The sequence below is a fragment of the Emydura macquarii genome, unplaced genomic scaffold (genome assembly GCF_026122565.2).
Source record: "Emydura macquarii macquarii isolate MOO-44397 ecotype Brisbane River unplaced genomic scaffold, CSIRO-AGI_Emac_v2 contig_685, whole genome shotgun sequence".
Lineage (NCBI taxonomy): Eukaryota > Metazoa > Chordata > Testudines > Chelidae > Emydura > Emydura macquarii.
Genome location: NW_027130822.1, coordinates 38,938 through 65,474, shown reverse-complemented (window position 1 = coordinate 65,474; position 26,537 = coordinate 38,938). Strand labels below are relative to the sequence as shown.

The 26,537-nt window shown below is 44.6% G+C and overlaps 1 protein-coding gene across 1 annotated transcript; it reads right to left on the bottom strand.

The window, feature by feature from the left end:
* Positions 1–3,224: 3,224 nt before the first annotated feature.
* LOC137148657 (olfactory receptor 14C36-like) lies at positions 3,225–24,457 on the bottom strand. The gene is made up of 2 exons (XM_067541579.1): positions 24,195–24,457; positions 3,225–3,897 (listed from the first exon to the last, which is right to left on the bottom strand). Exons 1-2 carry the CDS (start codon positions 24,455–24,457, stop codon positions 3,225–3,227), a joined length of 936 nt encoding a protein of 311 aa, XP_067397680.1.
* Positions 24,458–26,537: the final 2,080 nt, after the last annotated feature.

Below are 26,537 nucleotides of genomic sequence, written 5' to 3'. Positions count from 1 at the left end.
ATAGCTAACCGCCCCATGGACGCACGTTACCCCCGTGCGCTTGGCTTGTAATAGTTGGCTACGTTTCACAAATTTCCCTAAAACGAGGGTGACGGCGCTCCTAGAGTCCACCAATGCCAGAGTCTCGACTCCGTTTACTTTTACTGGCCTTGTATGCCTATGTGGGGTTAATTCCACCCTCACAAGGTGGATTAGGCTGAAGGAGTCTGCCCAATGCCCCAGGTTACACTGCATGGGCTCCTCTGCATTGGGACATTGGGCTGCTATGTGCCCCCACTCCCCACATGCATAGCACCAGTAGGGGGCTCGGGGTACCACTTTGTCCTTAGGGCTAGGGGCTCGGCCCCCATTTCCCCTGCCCAGGTGGCCCCCTTCCTTAGTAGCCTCTGGTGGGCCCTCCGTCTCCCTTATTCTCCACCTGATCTTCCCCGGGCTCTTGATGGTCTGGGCTCCAGGAACTGGGATCGGTCGTTTGCCCCGGGGCAAGTCCTCTCTGGCTGTCCAGGAAAGGCCTCTGGCCATTATCCATCGCTCTACTAGGGCCACTAACTCATCGTAGGACTAGGGGTCGTTCTGCCCTACCCAAGCGCGAAGGTCTGATGGTAGCCCCCTCATGTACTGGTCGATCACAAGAATTTCTAGGATTTTCTCTGGTCAGTGGATCTTCGGCTGCAGCCACTTCTGGGCGAGGTGGGCGAGATCAAACAGTTGCGAGCGCGGGGGCTTGCCTTCCTGATACCTCCAGTCGTGGTGCCTCTGGGCCCGCACAGCCGCAGTCACTCCTGATTGAGCCAGGATCTCCGTTTTCAGTTGGCGATAGTCGGCTGCCGCTGCTGCAGGTAGTCATAGTAGGCCTTTTGGGCTTCTCCACATAGAAAGGGGGCGAAAATACCAGCCCACTGGGCCAGGGGCCAAGCCTCGCGTGCGGCTATCCTCTCAAAGGTAAGGAGGTACGCCTCGACATCATCCTCAGCCGTCATCTTCTGTAAATACCTGGTGGCCTGTAGTGTGCATGTTCCATCAGGTCCCGGGACCTGGGGGGTCAGGGTCTTCAGGTGGGCCACCACCTCTCGCAAGAGATCCTGATCCTGGTTGGCCTGGTTGATCAGCAACTGGTTGGTCTCCTGCTGAAGCTGCACAGATTCCTGTTGGGTGGCCATCTGGGCCCTGGTAGCCTCTTGCTGGGCTGCCGTGGCCTGTATGAGGGCCTTTACCACGTCTTCCATTATGGCGAACGGAGAAAAAGAAAATTCCCCTCTCCCCTCTTGTCTTTTTTTGCTTTGATTTTTGTGTCTCTCTCTTAGCCGCTGGGCACCAATCCCACTCCTGACACCACTGTGGCGAGGGGGGCCTGTTCTGCCCTTTCATGGGTATTGCGCCCTCTTCGGCTACGACTATGATACACCTGGGTGGGAGCAAGGGGGGGGGGGGGCCGGTCCCACCCTCTGCCCCTGGCCCTGACCCAGGGACCCTGTGTGGAGTAATCTTAAAACTGCCCAGTCCGTGACTTACTCCCTTCCCTGGGTCAACTGTCCTTGGCCCCACTGCTCGCAGTCCGCTTCCGGGAACTGGGTGGGGAGGGGTTCTCCCTCAGGCCTGTGCCTTGGGTCCCTGGCCGTGCCCGGACAGGTACCCTCTTTTGTCTCTGGTACCTTTTGGTGTTGTGGTATGTGGCAGTGGTTGCTCCAAGTCCTGTAGCAGCTCTCCTCCTCTCCGCTCTGCTTCTTCTCTTAACTCCCTTCCAGCTGCCCCTGTCTGCCTGACAGGGAGGCTTTTAACTGCTAGGGCCAGCTCGTTGATTGGCCTCAGCTGGCCTAATTGGCCTAATTGCCCCGGAGTAGCCCCAGCTGGATCACCCAGGGAACAGGGATTTGTTAATCCTGGGGCTAATATAGATCCCCTCCACTACTCTCCTGTAGCCATCAGGTCTGGACCTGTCACACTACATAGGGTACACAAATAAGCACAAACATGCTTTAAAAATAACAATACCAATAATAACAACAGCACCAATAACAGCCGACTTCTGTGCTCTAGACACATTTGGAACCCTGTGCGGAGGAAAGACCATTGGCTAATTCCAAATCAACCTTTGCAGTGAATGACTAAATCCCAGTTGCCATGGTTACAGGGTTAGCTACATCTCCGACCCCTTCTCTGGTCTCTCTGAGTTCACCCCCTCAGTCCTCAGCCATGAGCCTGCCCCTCTTTTAAGGCAGGATCACCTGATTTTCCCCCTTTTGAGCAAGGTCTCAGCCGACAACACCCCGTGCACCAACGTGATTTCTCAACAGGGTTTGATACCGGCAGTTCTTCTCTCAAGGGATGTGAGCAGTAGTAAGTTGAGTGACTGGCCAGACTTCTCCATACAAAGTGTGATCTATTTACCACAGTAGGAACAAAGTTTAACATTAGAGAAAATATGAGATAGCAACTCCAGATCCATCACAGCAATTCTTTGGTAGGATAATAATTTCACATTACCATGACTCAGTTTGTCGTTAGGCATTGCAATAGCTTTCCCTTCCAAAACGCCTTTCCACCATGGAAAGAACGATACAACATAAAAATAATTGTTTGACCAGAAACTCAGCTACTCTGACACCCGCATGCATTTTTTTTCAAATCTTCATGAATGGGGAAAGCAAAACTTTAAGACTCTCAGAAAACCCCATCAAAGAGATGATGAGATTGCATCTCGAGTAGATGATAAATAATTGATACCCTCATTTAAACAGGCATATACCATACTCCCAAACTCCTACCCCCAAACAAACCACGTGGAGCACAGGAACGAATCAACCACCCAATAAACAAAATAACACACAGAAAAAGAAACAATCAAGCAAACACAAAGCAAACCACTCATACCTGAAATACAATTTTTATGTCAAAAAAGGAGAAGAGACAGAAATTTCATGAAGTTGACTGGGGACTTAGCTATGGCTATTGATATTCTGTGCACCGTGGTCAGGTCATGTGGTGATGGTAGCAGTATAAACCTCTAAAATAAACAGATAGGTGTGTAGGCAGATTTATGGATAGATATAGAGATTCTGATCCTATTTACACTGTTGTAACACTACACTAACTGACTTCAGTGGAGTTAGTCTGGATTTTATTACTTCATAAACATATTTCACACGTATCAAGGAAACAATTTTGTCATCAGTCGATAAAGAAGCTCAGAATGAAATCACAGTCAAGGAGCAAGGACGGACATTCTAATTATTGGTGAATATCCTCCACACAATCAGTTTCTGTAACGCAGCTTTTATCTCCTTGTTCCTCATGCTATAGATGATGGGTTTCATCACGGGAGGCACCACGGCATAAAGAACACCCATCAGCAGCTCCGGATTTGATGCTGAGGTGGAGGTGGGATTCAGGTACTCAAACAAGCCTGTGAAAAGTAACAAAGAGACCACACTGAGGTGAGGCAGGCAGGTGGAGAAGGCCTTATGCTGGCCTTCTTCAGAGGGCATTCTCAGCACTGCTTTGAAGATTTGAACATAAGACACAATTATAAAAACAAAGCAGTTTGCAGCTATAAACACACCAAAGGCAATAAACCTAACTTCACTGAGGTACAAGTCAGAGCAGGTGAGTTTGAGCAGTTGGGGGATTTCACAGAAGAACTGGTTGATGACATTGGACTGGCAGAAGGGTAACCTGAAGGTGTTTCCGGTGTGCAGTGCAGAGTAGACAGTACCACTGATCCAGGCACCGGCTGCCATTTGAATGTAAGCTGTCCTGTTCATCACCATCTCGTAGTGCAGTGGTTGGCAGATGGCGACGTATCGGTCATACGCCATGACGGTGAGCAAGGCAAAATCAGTTGTGGTGAAGCCGACAAAGAGAAAGACTTGGGTGATGCACCCAGGATAAGAAATCAACCTGGTGTTCATGAGGGAATTGACCATGGATTTGGGGAGGGTTACAGAGATGGAGCCAAGGTCTAGAATGGATAGATTCATCAGGAAGAAGTATATGGGGGGTGTGAAGATGCTGGTCGAGCGCTACGGCCATGACGATGAGAAGGTTCCCCAGCAGGGCTGCCAGGTAAATCACCAGAAACACCACAAAGTGCAAAATCTGCAGCTCCCGAATGTCTGAGAATCCCAGAAGAAGGAAATCGGTCACAGCTGTTTGGTTGGACATTTTCTTCCTCTGTATATTCTCTGATGACTGTAGAGGGAAGGACAAAGATAACGGTTGGGATTACAGTGACAGAGGGAGTGGTCCTGATCCCCCTCTGTAATATCTCATGATGTGGGTGTCAAAGGTGCCCAGCTCTCGCCCCTTCCATTGACTAGGAGTGGTGAGTTATCACCTGAAGGTAAATAGGCTCCCGTAAAGTCAATGGAGATGCAGCAGTGTACACCACCTGAAGGTCTAGCTCAGGATGTGTCTTGATGAAATGCCGTGTGAAGGATGGAGCAAAGTGCAACCCCAACACAACACTTCTAGCCAAGTTGGATCCCCTCTCGCTTCAAACCGCTGTCTCTGAGCTTGGGCACGAAACTAAAATGCCAGCACTGCCTGATACCCACTTTCGGTGGAAATATGACATAGTGTTACTCGGTACCCGTGTGAGAGCTCCTCTGTAATGATTGCACTGCAACACCACCCAGGCTGCCTGCTGCTTGCTGATGGATTGATTGATGACACCAAATCCCAGTTGCATTTCCCTCTCTGTGTAATCATAGGCTAGAAGCATCGCTCAACTGCCTCTGTGCTGTGTCATTTACTGCCCTAACTTTATGTGTGTGTGGGTCCCTGGCAGTCAGGAGACTTGGTTCTGCCAGTGACCTACTCTGTGACCTTGGGCAAGTCATTCCGCTCCCTGTGCCTCTGTTTTCTCTCCCTACACTGCACTGCCTTGTCTGCTAGGACTGTGAGCTCCTTGAGGGTGGGCTGTGTCTGGTTATGTGTATGTTCTGTTCCCCTGACAACAGCATCTGTTTTTAGCTGGCAGCAGAGGGGAGCAGTGGATCCAGCGCTAGAGCAGGAGAGCTGGTTCTAATCCCACTGACCTTCTCCATGTCTGTGGGAGAGTAAAGAGTTAAAAGCTGGACAAGTGGTCGGGCCTAAGCGACAGGAAATGGATTTATGGCACAGGCGAACCTTGTTTTTGTTACTTGGTGAAATTCTAGCTAGAGTCTAGTTCCAGAGGGGTAGCTGTGTTAGGCTGTATACAGCAAAAACAATGAGAGTCCTGTGGCACTTTAAAGACTAACAAATGTAATATTTGCAGACATAAGCTTTCGAGAGACTTCAGCTCTCTTCTTAAGATGCAGTAATACAGAAAATAGGTAACACAGAAGCATCTTATAGATATCCAGGTGCATTGAGAACAATGCAGGAGGTACTTAAGACCTAATGACGACCATTGAGTAGGAGGTGAGAATGGGTGGGCAAAGTAATTCACCTTCGGAAGTGAGACAGCCACTCCAAGTCTCTGTTTAAACCCAGTTTGAATGTGTCAAGTTTGCAGATCATTTCTAACTCAGTAGTTTCTCTTTGAAGTCTGTTTTTGGAGTTTTTTTGGAGAAGTACAGCAACTTTCAGGTCAGAGATAGAATGCCCTGGGGAATTGAAGTGTTCTCCCACTGGTTTATGGATGTTTATGTTTATGTTTATGGATGTTATTATTTTACACAGCTACCCCTCTGGAACTATTCTACATGGAAGACACTGAATTTAGTCGTTTGAAATGGAAATCCACCAACTCCATGAAAAAACTTGCACAGATACAGACAGACATCATCTTTCTATCCAAGTGCAAACAAATGGACATCATACCTAAAGGACTAAAAGTGAAAAATCCCTTACAATCGACATATTATACAGACTATAGTGACAAATTGTGTCACACACTCTCTAAGAAAATAAGGAACCACCTGATCAGCATCCTGTACAGCAAACAAGAAAAAATCAAGAAGGAACACTCAATGCTGGATACTCTCATGAAAAGTCAAACTTCTACAGAAATTTCCACATGGCTGGCCTTTACCAACACAAGACAGTCCATTTACAACACACACTTTGCTTCTCTACAGAGGAAAAAAGATTCTAAACTATCTAAAATCCTACATGCCACAAGAGACCACAACTCTGCAACTAACAATATTGTAAATCTGTCTAGTTACACACTCAACCCAGAAGAAGAATCGGTCTTATCTCGGGGACTTTCTGCCCCACCAACCTCACACACATGATACAATTCTGTGGTGACCTGGAATCCTACTTTCGCTGTCTCCGACTCAAGGAATATTTCCACCACACCGATGAACAACACACTCACCCACAGATCCCTACCTACCAACACTACAAGAAAAAGAATTCTACATGGACTCCTCCTGATGGTCGAAACAACAGACTAGACTTTTACATAGAGTGTTTCCACCGATGTGCATAATCTGAGATTGTCGACAAACAACACAGCTTATCCCACAACCTCAGCCTTGCTGAACTCAACGCCATCCACAGCCTCAAAAACAACTCTGACATCGTAATCAAAGAGGCAGACAAAGGAGGCGCCGTTGTCATCATGAATAGATTGGATTATGAACAGGAGGCTGCCAAACAACTCTCAAACACCACATTCTACAAGTCACTAATGTCCAACCCCACTGAAGAATACCAAAAGAAACTAAAACATCTACTTAATAAGCTCCCTAAATAAACACAGGAACAAATCTACACAGACACACATCCCGAGCCCCGATCAGGGTTATTCTATCTGCTACCCAAGATCCACAAACCTGGGAATCCTGGACGCCCTATCATCTCAGGCATTGGCACTCTCACTACAGGTCTGTCAGGCTATATGGACTCTCTCCTCAGGCCCTATGCCACCAGCACTCCTAGCTATCTTTGTGATACCACTGACTTCCTTAGAAACTACAACCCATCAGTGATCTCCCAGAAAATACCATCCTAGCCACTATGGATGTAGAAGTTCTCTACACTAACATTCCACATAAAGATGGACTTCAAGCCATCAAAAACACTCTCCCAGATGATCATATGTCACACCTCACAACTGAACTTTGTGACTTTGTCCTGGCCCACAACTACTTCAGACTTGGAGCCAATCTATACCTCCAAGTCAGTGGCACAGCTATGGGCACCCGCATGGCCCCACAGTATGCCAACATTTTTATGGCTGACCTCGAACAACGCTTCCTCAAAACTCATCCCCTAACACCTCTTCTTTACCTTCGCTACATTGATGACATTTTCATTATCTGGACCCACGGGAAAGAGTCCCTCAAAGATTTTCATCGGGATTTTAATAATTTCCATGCCACTATCAACCTCAGCCTGGACCAATCCACACAAGAAATCCACTTCCTGGACACTACAATAAAAATAAAAGATGGGCACATTAATACCACCCTATACCGAAAACCAACTGACCGCAATGCATATCTTCATGCCTCCAGCTTCCATCCTGGACACATTACACAATCCACTGTCTACAGCCAAGCCTTAAGATACAACCGGATTTGCTCCGATCCCTCAGACAGAGACAAACACCTACAGGATCTCTATGAAACATTCCTAAAACTACAATACCCACCTGGAGAAATAAAGAAACAAATTGAAAGCCAGATGGGTACCAAGAAGTTACCTACTACAGGACAGATCCAACAAAGAAAAGAACAGAACCCCACTGGCCATCACCTACAGCCCCAGCTAAAACCTCTCCAACACATCATTAAAGATCTACAACCTATCCTAGCAGATGATCCATCTCTCGCTCAGGCAGTGGGCGGCAGACCCATCCTTGCTTACAGACAGGCCCCCAACCTGAAGCAAATACTCACCAGCAACCATACACCCTACAAAAAATCCTACCCAGGAACCTATCCCTGCAACAAACCCCGATGTCAGCTCTGCCCACACATCGTCTCTAATGACATCATCACTGGTCCTAGCCACATCAATCACACCAGAAGGGGCTCATTCACCTGCATATCCACTAATGTTATATATGCCATCATGTGCCAGCAATGCCCCTCTGCCATGTACATTGGCCAAACTGGACTATCACTACGCACAAGGATAAATGGACACAAATCAGACATAAAAAATAATAACATCCATAAACCAGTGGGAGAACACTTTAATTCCCTAGGGCAATCTGTCTCTGACCTGAAAGTTGCTGTACTTCTCCAAAAAAACTCCAAAAACAGACTTCAAAGAGAAACTGATGAGTTAGAAATGATTGCAAACTTGACACATTCAAACTGGGTTTAAACAGAGACTTGGAGAGGCTGTCTCACTTCCGAAGGTAAATTACTTTGCCCACCCATTCTCACCTCCTACTCAATGGTTGTCATTAGGTCTTAAGTACCAGACTTCACCTCCCCCATTGTTCTCAATGCACCTGGATATCTATAAGATGCTTCTGTGTTACCTATTTTCTGTATTACTGCATCTTAAGAAGAGAGCTGAAGTCTCTCGAAAGCTTATGCCTGCAAATATTAAATTTGTTAGTCTTTAAAGTGCCACAGAACTCTCGTTGTTTTAGCTGGAGTCTGTTATCTCTCTTCTTTCCCTCCCTTCCTAGCCATCTGCGGATGGAATGAGACTAACAAATAACTATTCTCCCTTCTGTTCAAGGTCTTTGATGGGAATACAGCATTATCTTATTTCCCTCTCCTGCATAGAGTATATTTTAAAGAATATTAGTGAGTTTCAAAGTAATGTGCCTGCGCTCTGTGTAATAATCCTGTAAACAACAAACAGGGGCGGGTATAATTATATTAATTATGTAGTTATTAATATTCATTTTATAGGTGTCAATAGAACCAAATAAGGGTCTATGTGGAGTTGCTGGAAATGTGTACATTTACATACTGTTATGGATAAAAGGATTGTAAAATAACCTCCTCATTGCTCACTCGTGGCGTCGAGGTGGAACGAGCAGGCAATAACAAGTTCTGTCTCCCCAATCCACCCCTGGGACAACCTGTTTGGTTATTTCTAACATCTGGCGTCACGAACAGGTTCCCAGGGTAGAGAAGTGCCTGATCACCACTCCTCACCATGGATATGGGTATGTTGCATGGGCTTTTTACGGTAGGGAAGGTGGGGGTCCATCCTGGGGGATGTCAGGACTGGCCATCCATCCAGGGGTGGGTGGAAGCCTTCCTTACGTCCAGGTTTTCCCAGGATAAGGAAAAAGCTATTTTGGTACCAGCTCTCTGGGAGAGCTTGTCTGGGTTATGGGATGTTACAAGTCTTAGAAGCCTGGTTAAAACCTTGCAACAAATCACCGAGGATCAGCGCACAATTAATCATCACAGTGTGCTTGCGGTTAGAATGGCTGAGAGCTACATCGAGGATTTTAACTGTGTTAAGTCAGAGAACCTGGATCTGAAGGGTTAAGCGGATGCCTTAAAACAAACTTTTGTTACCACGTCCCCTTTTTATCCTTCCCTTCCGTCTAGTCCCTGTGCCCCCCTAGCCTATAAGGATAAACTCAGTCACAATAACCCTGTTTGTCCTTTTGTGACTGTTCCCAATACACGCCCTGACATGGATCTTTTCCAAAATTCCCACTGGTCCCCAATCTGACGGAGAAGAGGGCCCCACCGTCCGTCAAAACAGGGACAGTGAATCTCATCTGGAGGAGCTAGTAAATCAGCAAAGAATGTTAGCAGAAAAATCCTGGAGCACAGCCTTGGGACGGCTGGCAAGGATTGCTGACACCCCCAGTTTCACTCCGGTGGCTGTGGCAGCAACTCCCACGCTTCTCTCAGAGCCAGGATAAGGACTTATGGGTGTGAATTTCCCAGGAGCCACACTTCTAATGGGCCCCACTGATTTTTATTGCTTTCTGTCCTTCTTTTTGTCTTAGATTTTTTTTTCTTCCTAAATCTCTCTCTGCATTTTCCTTCTTCCCCCCACTTTTTCCCTGCTTCTTCTCTCCCCTCCCCTTCCTGTTACTTTTTCTTCCTGTTTGAGAGCTAAGGGTTAAAGCTGCAGTTAAAATGTTAAAGAATATTGATGCGGTTAGCCTGTGCTTTAAAATGATTTCACAGAACTAATTGGTTGCTTTTCACCTCCCACCCCCCCCTTTGCACTTTTGTTTTTCTAAAATTTTAATGGAGGAAATTTTAAGTACACTTTAAAAGTTAAAAGTTTTAACAAAGCACAGACTAAGGTAGCTGTGTTGCAAAGATTGTACTTGGTGGCTCAGGTTTTACAACCACAATACACCACCTTAAAAATGCAGCTCCAGAAAAACAGTGGCTGATAAATACAGGAAAAAAAAATGACAGGTTTTAAATCACAGAACTATGTTGCCAGTGAAGTGTTAAAGCTATGGCAGGAAAAAATAATGAAATGAAGCTAAGATATGGTTAATTGAATGTAGGGGTAGGTGAAAAAAAAAAAATTAAAGGTAACTTTTGTAAAAATTAATACCACAAGGGTTGAGGACAATTGAACAGTTGGAAGTTGTGAAATTGTTAAAAAGCAATAGTGGTAGAAATGGTGTAAGGTAATAGTGTTATAACATGTTTTGGTTTAATAATGTTCAATAAAGTAAATCTATGTATAATTTGGTATAGTGACATTGTGTGGAAACCTAGTAGTTAAACAAATTACACAAAGGGGTCAGGTAGTGGCTACTACCATGTTTTGTACCCAGGAGCCTTTACAACTATTCTGAAAGAAAATGGGCCCTTTTCCTGAAGGAATTGTCTGTAAACAATTCTAAATAACTGTTGCGGGAAGCAGGCAAAAAAACCAATCTAATTTAAATAATTTAATTACTAAACAATTAGTTAAATTTACAAAAGAAAATAAGGGGTTTCCATTAAAATGTAACTGTTTTAAATGTACAAAATAAAAATCTAAGTATAAGTGTGTAAGAAATTATAGTGTAAAAATATTAAGCAAACACAAACAGCGAGTGTTGCTTAGCTTTGTTATTAAGTATTTAATTTTTTTTTAAATACTTCGATAACAAAAGAACATAATTTTGGCAGGGGCTTCTCAAAGTTCTATGCTAATACCGGCATGGCTCAAGGAGGCTTCCTCAAGCCACCATGTCCACGGTACCTAAGCAGTGGGTCCCCATTTAACTATTAACATTGTGGGGAGCATTGCCAGCAAATCAAAAAAAGGAATTATTCCCTTCTATTCGGCATTAGTAAAGCTGCATTTAAAGTATTGTGTCCAGTTTTAGGCCCCCAACTACAAAAAGAATATGAACAAATTACAAAAAAGTCCAGCGAAGAGCAACAAAAATTATTAAAAGGGTAAAGCACAAAACATATAGGGAAAGGCTAAGGGAACTAGGTTTGTTTAGTCTGCCAAAAAAAAAAAAAAAAGGGGGGGGAATTTAATAGCAGCCTTTAACTACCTGAAAAAAGGTTCCAGGGAGAATGGAGCTAGGCTGTTCTCAGTGGTGGTAGATCACAGAACAAGGAGCAATGGTCTCAAGTTGCAGTGGGGAGGTCTAGGTTGAATATTAAAAAAAAGTTTTTCCCTAGGAGGATGGTGAAGCACTGGAATGGGTTACCTAGGGAGGTGGTGGAATCTCCATCCTTAGAGGTTTTTAAGCTGCGGCTTGACAAAGCCCTGGCTGGGATGATTTAGCTGAGGTTGGTGCTGCTTTGAGCAGGGGGTTAAACTAAATGACCTCCTGAGGTCCGTTCCAACTCTAATATTCTATAATTCTATAATCCTCCAAAGCTGTACAATTAATATGGCTAATGGTTGGCTGTGGTTACACAGCCCGGGAACGGGAATGGTCCCTGGGTAATTAACCACTCGCAATGTGAACTTGGGAAGGTGGGGGGAAGGAAGCAAGTAACAAATTTCTGCTCAAACCTCCAGGACTGGAACATGGGTCGTACCGTGCCACTCTGTGCACCCTGGGAACCCCTATACTCCAAAGGCATTCGGACGTTTATTGTAAACACCCCATTCTGTACCAAGCGTGCAGTGTCTGTACATCCAGAGTTTCTACCCCCAATTCTGCTGCAAGCATTAAACTCATCACTGTATTTCCAAGGTAAAGCTGTTCAGTATACTACCAACATGGCTAACCAACTTCACCAAGCAATCTTCAATCTCACCGTGAAAACCCACAGAAAAGTCATCGAAGCGAAACAACTCGCTGTAACGGCACAAACAGTGACCCACTGTCACTTGGTGCAGGCCACATTAAACTCTTTTCTCATATACATGAACTCAGCTTCGCATGGACTAACTATTACAGACTCACACAAAACAAAATGGACCATGTTGGGAGGGGATGTGATATGTCTGTTTATGAATGGAAATTCTCACAAATTATTGGGGGGCTAAAATATCTATTTGCCCAGTTATTGCAGTGAAAAAAAAGGGCTAGTGAAAGTAGTAATTCAGGGTAATAATACACGTGATTTTGCTTAGTATTGAGAATTACAATTCCACAAAAGTGGGGGGGGGAGTAGTAGTTAAGGGGCGGGGTTACCGAAATGCTACTCTCCAACCCCGCAAAAATAAAGTATAAAGCCTCAAAGGGCACGTGGCTGCAGGAGGGAGGGGTATGGTGTGTAAGGGGAAAGTGCAACATAACTTACCAAAGTAAAAAAAATGCTGCTGTGGGCAATTACAAACGCAGCAGGGGTTAATCTCCAAAACCGACACAATGTTGTTAACTATTTGTGGGGAGGGTGAAACTCTCTATAGGAATCTAACTCAGCAGCTCGAGTCCAACACCTGGAACATGTCCTGGGGCTGCTAGACAGAGGGAAAATATGGCAGGGATCTGCACTGAGATCCACTAACCACCTGCTGGGAATGGTTATTTTAACCCTTGGAAACCTCACCGAAAACCTTCTAGCAAATTTAGTAAAAAGTATCAAAGCTATTTTATGGGAAAAGGGTTATAACCAGGTTAAGCAAACTTCAACAAATCATTTTGTAAACCTCTTACAAAATGCCCGTCTCGGGGAATGGCCTAAACTAAAGAGTACCAATGTGGCAGAGCAATTAAAAAGCTATTGGCCTTTCAAAGCCACCTGGCAAACAACCCTAAAAAAAAAAGTAGCTAGAGGGAATTGGACCTCTGCCACGCTATTACAAGCAGGGTTCGGAGGTGGGTGCAAATGGAGATGGTCCTGAAAGCCGGTGTGGCAAGTACAGGTTAAAACAAAAAACACATGGTTTCCTGTTGGGCCAGAGGTATACTATCCATGTATGAAATTAATTTGGGCAGAACAAGGTAACACATGGGATGAATGGTCACAAGAACCACCACCATTACAATGTATAGAACTGGTATCCCCTCAGCACTGGGTGGAACAGGGAAATAAAATCTGCTGGGAGGAATCAGCCATGCTCAATAGTCAGGGGCTAAAAAGTAAAAGGTGTGTGGAATGGGTGGTGTTTGGACCAGGACATTTTTCCCTGCAACTGAAAAACTCCACCTATCAAATCCGCGTACCGGTCATAAAACAGCTTAATATAACAGGACACCCAACAATTCCAATGAACTGGACTGAGGCTGTACCAGAACCCTCCTGGATCAATTGGGACCGCCTGACACAGCTGTTAAAACAACTCCAAATTGAGCGATGCAGAACGCAGGTTTTGGAAGCCCAGGCGCTCCGAGGAACCAATGTGTTCCAACTAGCCACTGAACTGCCTGCTGACTGTGCTTGGACTGATGTAGCCTGTGCCCTTCGAACAGGCTTAACAGACTCTCATTCGCTCCTTGGTCGTATTACTCATGTTGTAGGAATATTAATCATATTAGTTGGTTTTTTAATTATGTTTATGGGATGTTTAAGCCATACCTGTAATTTTAGGCATATTGTACAGTCAGGAACCCGCCTCCCTTGTCTCCCCATAGCATGACCGGTGGACTAAGGCGTTGGGTCATTTGGAGCCAGGGCCGCCTGGACCAGTGCCCCACCAGCCAGTGTGCGGGAAAGATGGGCGCCTGGGCCTTTCTTTGAAAGAGAGTGGGGGAGTGTAAGAGAGTAAAGAGTTATAAGCTGGACAAATGGTCAGGCCTAAGATACAGGGAATTGATTTATTGCACAGGCAAACCTGGTTTTTGTTACTTGGTGAAATTTTAGCTAGTCTGTTATCTCTCTTCTTTCCCTCCCTTCCTAGCCATTTGCACAAGGAATGAGACTAACAAATAACTATACTCCCTTCTGTTCAAGGTCTTTGATGGGAATACAGCAGTATCTTATTTCCCTCTCCTGCATACAGTATATTCTAAAGAATGTTAGTAAGTTTCAAAGTAATGTGCCTGCGCTCTGTGCAATAATCCTGTAAACAACAAACAGGGGCGGGTATAATTATATTCATTATGTAGTTACTAATATTCATTTTATAGGTGTCAATGTAACCAAATAAGGGTCTATAAAAAGGTGCTAAAAATGTATACCTTTTCATACTGTTATGGATGAAAGGATTGTAACGTAACCCCCTCGTTGCTCACTTGCGGAGTGGAGGTGGAACAAGCAGTCAATAAAGGGTTCCGTCTCCCCAATCCACCCCCAGGACAACCTGTTTAATTATTTCTAACAATGTCCTCGGGCAGGGTCCAGAGAAACAGGCTTTGGCTGGGGGCTCCAACCCACCGTCCCCAGTTGAAGGCACTAGTATGTTTAATACATATGCCAGGGGATCACCAGCTTTGCTACTTCTCCATTTTACTTTCCTGCAAGTGTCCCCTTGAAACAGAAATAAACGCCATTGCAACAGAGCGAATGGGTTCAAAACTGTGCTTTTATTGGGCAATATTAATGTTCCCATTTCGGCTTACACCTAAATTTCCAGGAGGGGCTGGTGAGATATTCTGTGCTGAAATTATAACAAAAGGAAATCTGGTTTTCTATTGAAGAAGCTTTTATGCAAAGTCTCTGTTGTCCTAGAAATACAATATAGATATTGGAAAACTGAAAACATATTTTTCCTACTTTCAGCAATCTTGTTTCCAGTTTTCAGCAGTTTTTACTTGAAATCAGTTTTTACTTGAAAATTTACTTGGTTTTCAATAAACAGAAAAGAAAAGTTTTGGTTGTAACTATTTTTATGAAAAGACCCCTTTTTTCCTTTTTTTTAATTTTGACTGGGGAAAGAAATCTGAGCAGCTCTAATTAAATGATAGTAAAAGTCTCGAAGAGTTCCCGTTGTAATTCACAGCTCTATTATTAAATTTGCTCAGTAGATTAATACCTAAACCTATAATCAAAACATCAAACTTACTGTGTTGCACTATGTGGAAATTGCCCAGCTTGTGATGCATTTAACAATTCAGGATTCTTCAGTCATTGCCTGACTCCGTCCCTGTATTATCCAACAGCCGTTTCTCTGCCCCTTCACCGTATTTCTTGAGTTGCTGGGTCTCACTGCAGTTCCTGGCAGACAAGGATCCACTCCACAGATGGCCGCTCCCTGCTTCCCTCCTTGGGCAGGTGTGGCTAGATGGTGCAGAACTAGATGGGATCAGGCACTGAAAGCCTCTCCCAGCTCTAGTGCAGGATTCAAACACTGTCACAACCCAGGATGTCCCTGCTCTGGGGCTAAATAGCTGAATGCGATTTCCAGGGCTACGAGCCCAGCTCTGATCTCACCTCTGCAGCAAACCGCCCTGACAGCCTGTCCCAGCTGACCCTAACCCCCACAGCAGGGGAACATGATACCCCTGGATCTCATGTCATGGCAGCATCTCTGGAAGGACCCTGGGCTAAAAACAAGGCAGGGCTGAGGCTCAAGGGGTGTCCCAAGGGGTTTGCAGAATAATAGTTACATTTATAGGCTAGCCCAGAGCTGTGACCGACAATAGCTCAGAGCCCAGTGGCACCAGAAACTCAGATGGGCTGGGATAGCCTGTCCCTTCAGTCATGCCACACAACCAGCTCTGAGACAGCAGAGATGTTTCTCTCCTGCGTTGCATCAGCAGCTGGTGTGATGCAGCCTCCAGAGGAACCCGCAGCTCTGGCTGCCCTGGGTGTAGGACGCTGCTCACTAAAAGGTAGCCAGAGGCAAACACTAAGAGCTCAGTGCAGTGTCCGAGACTGATGTCACTTGGTGTCATTTCATTGATGGTTTGTGCCCAGTGGAGATGTGGCCTTTTGGTTTCAGTGGATCTGAAATTGATCTACAGCACCTGGGGATCTGGCCCATTGACGGCAATGGAGCCATGGCTGATTCACACCTGCTGGGAACCTGGCCCATCAAACAGTTTGAAATCCCTATTGTTTGACTGTGAATCTGAACTGAACAAGAGACAGACGTGCCTAAATCGTCTGCTCTTTCTTAGCTCTTTGCCCAATGGGATTACAGCAGAACCGCAGAGTTACCAGCCATCTGGCAAATGGCGGCTGCTCGTAACTCTGCAAAGTTTGCAGTTCTGAACAAGACAGTCTGGTTCTTCTTTCAAAAGTTTACAGCTGAACATTGACTCAAGTCAGCTTTGAAACTTCCCTTTGCAGAAGAGAAATGCTTCTTTTCACCAGCTTAATTGAAATGAAACAAGCACAGAAACAGTTTCCTCACTGTGTCAAATAGTTTATTTAAACTTTCCCTTTATATTTCGGGTATTTTCTGCTTAACACAGTCCTGTGTCGAAACTCTGAGATTCTCCTGTAATTGCAAGAACGTAACTTTTCGTGGTTAAGGAGTGTTTCATTACCACTGGGGACAGACCTTTGGAGGAATTCACTGTTGCTAAGATTTCCTGCATCTGATTTTCAATTTTCTTTTCCTTTCTTTCTTTCTTTCTTTCTTTCTTTCTTTCTTTCTTTCTTTCTTTCTTTCTTTCTTTCTTTCTTTCTTTCTTTCTCCATAGAATCATAAAATCATAGAAGATTATGGTTGGAAGGGACCAAAGGAGCTAATCTAGTCCCACCCCCTGCTCAAAGCAGGACCAACCCCAACTAAATCATCCCAGCCAGGGCTTTCTGAATCCGGTCTTTAAAAGCCTCTAAGGATGGAGATTCCACCACCTCCCTAGGTAACCCATTCCAGTACTTCATTTTCCTCTTAGTGAAAACGTTTTTCCTAATGTCCAACCTAGACCTCCCCCACTGCAACTTGAGACCATTGCACCTAGTTCTGTCATCTGCCACCACTGAGAACAGCCTAGATCCATCCTCCCTGGAATCTCCCTTCAGGTAGTTGAAGGCTGCTATCAAATCCCCCCCCCCCCCACTCTTCTCTTCTGCAAACTAAACAAGCCTAGTTCCCTCAGCCTCTCCTGATAAGTCATGTGCCCCAGTCCCCTAATCATTTTTGTTACCCTCCCTTGGACTCTCTCCAATTTGTCCACATCCTTCCTGTAGTGGGGGGCCCAAACTGGACACAGTACTCCAGATGTGGCCTCACCAATGTGATATGAAGGAGAATAATCACTTCCCTCGATCTGTTGGCAATGCTCCTACTAATGCAGCCCAATATGCCCTTAGCCTTCTTGGAAAAAAGGGCACACTGATGACTCATATCCAGATTTTTGTCCATTGTAACGCCAGGTCCTTTTCTTCAGAACTGCTGCCTAGCCAGTCGGTCCTGGGTCTGTAGCAGTGCATGGGAATCTTTCATCTTAAGTGCAGGACTCTGCACTTGTCCTTGTTGAACATCATCATATTTATTTGGCCCAATCCTCCTATTTGTCTAGGTCACTCTGTATCCTATCTCTACCCTGCATCATATCTGCCACTCCACCCAGCTTAATGTCATCTGCAAATTTGCTGAGGGTGCAATTCATACCATCCTCCAGATCATTAATGAAGATGTTGAGCAAAACTGTCCCCCAGACAGACAAACTGGCCCCTGGGGCACTCCACTTGTTACCGGCTGCCAACTAGACATCGAGCCATTGATCACTACCCATTGACCCTGACGGTCTAGCCAGCTTTCTATCCACTTTATAGTCCATTCATCCAACCCATACTTCAGTAACTTGCTGGCAAGAATACTGTGGGCGACCATATCAAAAGCTTTGCTGTAGTCAAGGTATATTACTTCCACCTCTTTCCCCACATCCACAGAGCCAGTCACCTCATCACAGAAGGCAATCAGGTTGGTCAGGCGTGAGTTGCCCTTGATGAATTCATGCTGACAGTTCTTAATACCTTCCTCTCTTCCAAGTGCTTGTAAATGGATTGCTCATGTACAAAGCAAAGATGCTAATTCTTATAGGCCTGGGCTGATAGGTCTCTTGCATTTCTGCATTATTAATCTTATCTTTTTTCCTGCAATCAGCATTTGGACTTCACTGCCCTCCACCACCAGTAGGCTTCTTGATCCTCCACTAACCATTGGATAATACTGCATTCATAAACCATAATATTCAGTGGCACAATTACTTATACATAGACTTTCCACACCTCCACCTGTTATAGACTTACCCTTCACAATCTACCATAAACAATTCCCTATTCACAAATCCTACCATTTTTGTTCCTCAGTCAATGATAGTATTCTACCCTTTTCACTCACCATAAGATCATTTTGCATATATTCACCATAACATCTTCTCACTTCAACTAATGAAACCTGAATATAATCCCTCCCATCAACCCATCATGTTACCTCTTCAATCCAAGACTTCAGGGAAAGATCGGGGGAATGGGGAGGCCTCAGGGCACATCCTACAGGTCAACATGGTTTGGCTGTAATGTAAGAAGATAATTCCTGTGTCAGTCACCCGTCACCTCTTTTCTCAAGAGTCTCAGCAAATGACAGTGGCCTGGGGTTGAATGAGCCTCACTATTTATTGAAACAGATAACCTAACATGGCAACAAAGACAACTTGGAGTTACAACACTGATTATCTCTGCCAAAAGCCTGGATCATCTGAAGAAATGAGTGAAAACAATAAAAACGTAGTTGTGTGACTAATACCTTTACCTCTAAAATGAATTTGAGTCAGGTGAGTTCATGAATATCCCAGCAATGCAGACATGAAGGTTCATGGAAACGGTGAACTTGAAGCAATTGGCCCAAGGGAGGTGAGTGCTGCCCTCCAACAGAAAGTCAATAAATGTTGGGTGTCTAATTACCACAGGACCAGCTGAAAATCACATCCACACTGTGGGTCTAGCAGCTAACTGAGGTCAGGTCATGACCTCAAGGCAGTGTTCAGTGTCCCAATTCACTTGTCCGTTAAATGTTAATGTTATTGCCTACGTTTATCTGTAGCCGACTGAAGGCTGTTTGCATTATCTGTGTATCTTGTTTGATGTGTATTAGTGCAACTAAATTAGCCTGCTGCTGCAATGTTCTTTCTCATGTCTGTATCCTGGACTTAAATCAAAGGATGCTTTGCAGTTAAGAAAGAGTTTTCTTCTTGTCGTGGTGCTAATGAAAATGAATGAAATGCTCTGGATTATTGTCACTAAATGCACTAGCTATATCTCTGCAATGAAATGGGCCATAAACCAGAATTGGAGCCTTAGAACTTTGAGTGAGAAGACTGTTAGCTTCAAAGCTTGGGTCATTATACCGGAGAATGGGAGATCCACAAGCTTTGTCTGCTTTTAGTGACCAAAGCAAGATCCATGGTGTGCTGAAAGGGATTGATAGACTGTTTTCAGCTAAAGAAAGACACACTGGATGGGATTCTCTGATCTTTTTGGATGCTGCCAGGGGAGTTTCCAAACACAAGAAAGAGTTCCCCAAATCCACTTGGGTCAACCCTGAGGAACTCATGAAGACTCTAAGAGATGCAGATTATGACTTCTCTGCTACCATTTAGACAGCACAGTCTGATCCAGCTGTAATGTATTTTATCTGCTTTAACGTCTCGATAATTCTCTCATTTCTTTTTCTTAGTTAATAAATCTGTAGCTAGTTTATGAAAGAATTGGGTGCTGTGTTGTTTTTGGTAAGAACATGAGTACCCAGTGAGCGACTGATCCTTTGGGGTTGGAAGAATCTAGTTTCTATGATTTCTGGTTTTCATAACCCTTTATCACAAAGTCCTATTTGTCTGGGTGGTAAAGAGAAGCTAGAGAGTATAAGGGGACTGTCTGTGACCATGACAGTGATAGATAGTGATCCAGGAGCACACTTTCATTACTGGCATGGTGAAATCTAATGATGGAATATACCCCCAGTCTGGGGTGTCTGCCCTAGTTTCTGACGGTCTGACCTGAGTTTGGCACACTTAGCTGTGAGCCATTCCAGGCACTGTGACACAAACCCCCTAATTAAAAAATAAGCAAACTTAAGCATGAGTTTAGCTGTAAGCCATCAGTGATCCTTCTCTCATGGTTACAGTTAATCACCATATATATATATTTTTAGATCAGTGCCTTAGATCAGAATATTCAAAGGAGATGAGTTTTAAATTCATAATCAATGAGTGTTTGGACAAGAAGTTATGACAATTTGAACCACTTGAATTAGTTTTTTAAGAAAACCAATTGTAATAATCCATTGTAATGAAAAAGGCCAAGGAAACGGGGCATGCTAAAATGTGTCAAGTCAAAACAGCTCAAGGCTCACAGACAATGTTTATCATGAAGTTCTTGTAAATGAGCTATAGCGTAAGAAAGATTCACATAAATTATTTGATGAATAACACCAAATAATGAATACTTTCAAGGAAATCATTGATCTGGACATCAACAATCATGAACAACAAAAAAGACACAATAATTGGCTTTATTATCTAGCTAGCTAGCAAGCTAGCTATCCACATACTCTGCTTTTAATTAATGTGTATGTAGGGTACACAAATACACACAAACCTGGTAGGCATGCTCTAAGTTTTCCTTAGATGTTTTTGAAAATCCCACTAGGCACCTAAATATGTTTAAAAATGGAAATTCTGAAATAAAGATTTGATTCACAGCCCTCAAAAGGACATTACTGAAATGTTTTGTTTTGATCATGTTGAAGTGAAACAACCCTTTAGAATTATAGTAGAATAATCAATATTAAATGCAATATAGTAAAATATTAAGTATAATGTAAAAAAACATATATTAAAGTATATATAATGTATACATACAATCATGTATTACATATTACATTTTAATATTTTACAACGTAATAGAACATACAAATAATAAGAACATAAGTATGGCCATACTGGGTCAGACCAATGGTCCATCTAGCCCAGTTTCCTGTCATCCGACAGTGGCCAATGCCAGGTGCTTCAGAGGGAATGAACAGAACAGGTCATCATCAAATGATCCATCCTGTCACCCACTCATAGCTTCTGTCAAAATCAAAACAAAACAAGAAATCTGGAACAAAATGAAATGGGAAAGTAGATACACAAAATATTAGGTTTTGAATATTTTTGTGTGGAACATTTTGCCCAAAACGGCATATTTCTGCAAGTTATTTGAATATCAACACACCAGCATTTTGCAAAGTAGAACAGTTTCAACAATTTTTTGGCCCATCTCTACATCTATTATTACTACACGTGCTTCCCTTTGTTTTCAACCTCCCAGGTCCCTGCTAAAGTGTGTTGAAGGTATGGAGAAGGGCAAACAGACCTGTGTGACTGAGACAGAGACAGACATCTTCTGTGTGATGGCTCTGGTGGGGAACATTCTGATTGTTATCATCACGATCGCTGACTCTTCCCTTCACACCCCCATGTATTGCTTCCCCAGGAATTTATCCTTCCTGGCAGATCTGCTACACCTCAGTCACCTAGCCCAAGATGCTGGTGAAACTGCTGTCGGAGACCTAGACCAACTCCTTCGCAGGCTGCGGCGCTCAGATGTTTGGATTTTTTTTTGCTCTCTTTGCATCATGGAGTGCCGCCTCCTCTCTGTCATGGTGTATGACCGATATGTGGCCATATGCCATCCCCTGCAATACACCCTCATTATAAACCAAACTCTCTGTGCTCAGATGGCAGCTGGTTCCTGGACCATCGGTATCCTGGTGCCGCTTGGATACACCCATTCCATATTTACGCTGCCTTTCTGTGGGTCTAATAGAATCAGCCATTTCTTCTGCAACATTCTCCCTGCGATGAGACTGGCCTCCACAGACACCCGCCAGAATGAAGTTGCTCTTATTATCCTTACGGTGTTCCTTTCGCTGGTTCTGTTTTGCTCATCCTCTTGTCCTACAGCCACCCTCGGCTGAGGGCAGATGCAGACCCCTCCCGTGGTCTGATCTCACCCCTTCCGTGAGTCCCAGGTTCATCAGAGTTTCCTGCTGGGTAAAGTCGCTCCTTCCCTCTTGCTTCTTTCTGTCCTTCCTGTTTGTATCCATGTTTGGTCTCTCACTGCAGAAAGCAAAACCGTGCTGTTCACCAGGCCCTCGTCTCTATGCCATGGGTTTAAACTGTGACGTTCCATTCTCTAGCTTCCTGTTTTCCCAGGTCAGGGCGGGGAATTCATTCAAAGACCATAAAAATCAATGACCCCCAAAAGCCTAGTCTTGACGGCTGTCAGTGGTGGTCCTTCAGCCAGGTGTCAAACACCTGTCCCAGCCAGGGCAGCTGTCTAGGATCCAGCACAACATGCGGCCCCTGAGAAACAGCAGAAATGTGCTGTCAGCTTGGCAATAATTGCACAACACAGAGCTTAGGATTTCATACTGTCATATTCCTCGGAGTTACACAAGCAAGCAATAAACCAACAGCCGACATAACACAAGCAGAGTTTATACACCCAAAAGGAGAAGACCCAATGACCTCATCAAGTTCACTAGACTTTGATCTGGCTGCTGCTTTTATGTGGCAGGTACTCAGCTAGCCCAGGGATGGGTGGCAGGACAGAGACCTGAGAGAGACACATAGATAGATAAACAGATTCTGATCTTAGTTCCACTAGTGTAAATCTACAGTAACTCCATTGACCTGAGTTTGTGTGTGTTAGAAATAACCAAACTGGGAGACGGAAACCTTTATTGCCGGCTTGTTCCACCTCGACGCCACAAGTGAGTGACAGTGGGGGTTACTTTACAATTCTTGTATCCATACCAGTATGTAAATATATACATTTCAAGCAACTCCCCATAGACTCTTATTTGGTTACATTGACACCTATGAAATGAATATTAACAACCACATGATGAATACAATTATACCCGCCCCTGTTTGTTGTTTACAAGATTACCATACAGAGGGCAGGCACACCACCTTAAAACCTATAAATTTTACACCAACATTCTTTGAAGGAAAGGTATGCCGGGGGGAAGGAAAATAATGCTTTCTTCCCACCCTGGCCTTGTGCAGGAGTGGTGATAGTCAGCCGCATCCCCTGCACAGATTGCCAGTCAGGGAGGGAAAGAAGAGAGATAACAGACTTTAACTAGAATTCACACTAATTAACGGAAAAAAGGTTTCCCCGTGCCTTGACCTCGTTCTCTGTAAACTTAGGCCTTTTTGTCTAAACTTTTGTCCAGCTTTTAACTCTTTACTCTCCTACAGTGTGCATTTTTGACACTGTAAATACCCCTTTGCATGTAAAGAGATTGCAAAGCATGTTCTCACAGAGACACTAATGTCACCCATTGATTACATTTCTATACAGACACAGAATGAAATCACACTCAAAGGAAAAAGATGGACCTTTATTTTTAGTGGATAACCACCACCCTGTCAGTTTCCGCAGGGAAGCTTTGATCTCCTTGTTTCTCATGCTATAGATGATGGGATTCATCACTGGAGGCAGCACGGAATAGAAAACAGCCACCATGAGATCCAGCCGTTACGTTGAGCTGGAGAGGGGTTTCAGGTAGGCAAAGCTGCCAGTGTACACTAACAAGCAGAGCACAGTGAGGTGAGGCAGGCAGGTGGAGAAGGCTTTGTGCCGGCCCTGCTCAGAGGGGATTCTCAGCACTGTGCTGATGATCTGAACATAAGACACAATTATAAAAACAAAGCAGCATAACACTAAGCCGATATTAAAGAGAATGACCCCCGTTTCAGTGAGGTAGGAGTCAGAGCAGGTGAGCTTGAGTAGCTGGGGAATGTCACAGAAGAACTGATCCACCTTGTTGCCTGTGCAGAAGGATACTGCAAATGTGTTCCCGGTGTGCAGGGCAGCATAGAGAACACCACTGGCCCAGACCCCGGCTGCCATTTGGACACAAGCTCCCCTGTTCATCTCTCTCTCGTAGTGCAGTGGCTGGCAGATGGCAACGTAGCGATCGTACGCCATGACAGTGAGAAGGAAAAAATCTGTTCCCACGAAGAAAATGAGGAAAAGACTTGGGTGACACATCCAGTGTAAGAAATGGACCTGGTGTTCATGAGGGAATTGGTCATGGATTTAGGGACGGTGACAGAGATGGCGCCAATGTCTAGGATGGACAGATTGATCAGGAAGAAGTACATGGGGGTGTGAGGGTGGCGGTCGAGGGCTATGGCTGTGATGATAAGAAGGTTCCCCACCAGGGCTGCCAGGTAAATCACTAGAAACACCACAAAGTGTAAAATCTGCAGCTCCTGCACCTCAGAGAATCCCCGGAGAAGAAACTCGGTCACGGTGGTCAGGTTGGACATTTTCTTCCTCAGCACATTGTGTCCTGCCTGCGGAGGGAAGGAGAAGGGCAACGGTGAGGATTAGCGTGACCGAGGGAATGACTCTGATTCCTCTTTCCATAATAACTGACGATGTGACTGTCAAAGCACAGCCCTGATCACATCCACTGAGCAGGGGCGGTGAGGGCTCCTCGCTGCGGAGAATGAGACGACTAGTCCGGTGCGTTATCCCACTGATGTTAATCCGCACACATCTTGGAAGCGGGGTCAGTTCACACCTGTGAAGATCTGAGCCAGGTCCTGGCATCGCTCAGCTACCTCTGTGTTGTATCGTTTCCCTGTGCTGTGGGGGTCAGTGGCAATCAGGACACCTGGGTTCTGTTCTTGGCTCTGCCATTGTCCTGCTGTATGACCTTCAGCCAGTCACTTCCCCTCCCTGGGACTCTCTTTCCTTCCCTCCCTCCCTTTCTCTGCCTGGTCTACTAGGACTGTGAGCTCTTTGGGGGACGGGCTGTGTATTATTATGTGTATATTCTGTGCACCTCGTTACAGTATTTGTGCTCAGCTGTCAGCAGTGATGGAGCCTGGATATGGTGCTAGACAAAGAGGTTTCTAGTCCCAGTGACCTCCTCCCTGTCCATCTAAGCTCCATGTCAGGATAGACAGATCTGACTCTTTGGTGCAACTCTGAAACTGGGTTCAAAGCTCCTAGTCCCTATAACACATATTCTGTGTGTATCAGCTTTGCCATTACTCAGTTTTACTTTCCTTTGAAACAGAAATCAAACAGCTGTAACCGAATCAATGGGTTTCCAGTTATTGTGTTATTAGACAACATTAAAGTTTTCCCACCCTTGTTTGAAGTTTAAGTCTCGCTGGAAATTTTCAATTAAATTTTGGTTGGTTGGTTGGTTGCTTTTTTGGATGGAAGATCTGGGTTTACAGCAAAACATTTTTCTCACTATGTGTCTGTTTTCATTGAAAATCTGTTACGGTGAAAAACTGAATACTCAACAAGCAATCCTGTTTGGTTTTCATCTTAACTTTACACTTTTCAGCTGAAAGTTCTCAGTTGCCTAAAGGAGAGAAAAAAAAAGGTTTGGGGTTTCTGATGAAAAGTTGACATTTTCAAAAGCAGGAATTTTTGTTTCTTCTGACTGTCTCTAGTTGTTTGAGTAACTTAACAGTGAAATCCTTAACGAGTGCTGACAGCAATTCTGATTGGCGTTCTTTAAATTTTCCTTGTATGTTAATCCCCACACATATATTTAACTGAAATAGCACACTTACTGTACTGGCCTCTGTGGATTTTTCCCCAACAGGTGATGAATCCGGTCGTCCAGCTCCAGGATTCTTCGGTCATTCTCTGTCTATCTGTTTAGATGACAAAGACACAAGTGTGTAAGAGTCATCTCACCCCTCACTCTGAGCGTGACCTGACAGAACTAGACTCAGCCCGGTTGCTCTCTGCAGCTGAGCAGTGTGTAGCTGGCTTTAAGCATCATTGGCATTAAAGGAGCGATGCTGAGGGAAGGTGATTTACCCATGTCTATTTCCTAAGGGCTTGTGGGACTCACTCCTGAGAGACCTGAACAGCTCAGAAGCAGAGGCCCAGAGGCAAAACTTCATAGACTTATCTATTGTAAAGCCAAAGAGACCATTCTGCTCCTCTAGTCTGACCCCCTGCCTAACACATGCCCTAGGATCTCCCCCAGGGTCTCCTGACTCCAGCCCAGCTTCTGTGCTTTCTGTGGGCCAGGATTACCAAGGGATTTGGTCACCAAAAGGTGGAGACAGGCATCTACTGGGATTTATCAAAGCTCCTAAGTCAGTCAGGTAGCTAAGTCCCATGGACATTCAATAGGATTTAGGCACCTAATTTGCTGAGGTGTTACTGCAAATCCCACAAGACAGCTATCAGCTTCTTTAGATGCCTAAACCCCTTTGTAATTCTGGCCCTGTTTTTTTCTTGTCATTTTCCAAGGCCTGGGCTTCTCTTGACTTTCAGAACTATGAAGGCTGGGATTTGCAAAGGAGCCTAAGGGAGAGTAAGGCATGCACGTCTTGGGAGCCTAACTCCCTTCGACTGCCTTGACAATCC

What these genes read in the sequence shown, in the direction of transcription:
- LOC137148657 (XM_067541579.1), bottom strand. Translation starts at nt 24,457, where the DNA reads ATGTCCAACCTGACCACCGTGACCGAGTTTCTTCTCCGGGGATTCTCT. An exon ending in AATTCCCTCATGAACACCAG is followed by an intron (nt 3,898 to 24,194) that starts GTCCATTTCTTA and finishes CATGAACACCAG; the next exon opens with GTTGATTTCTTATCCTGGGT.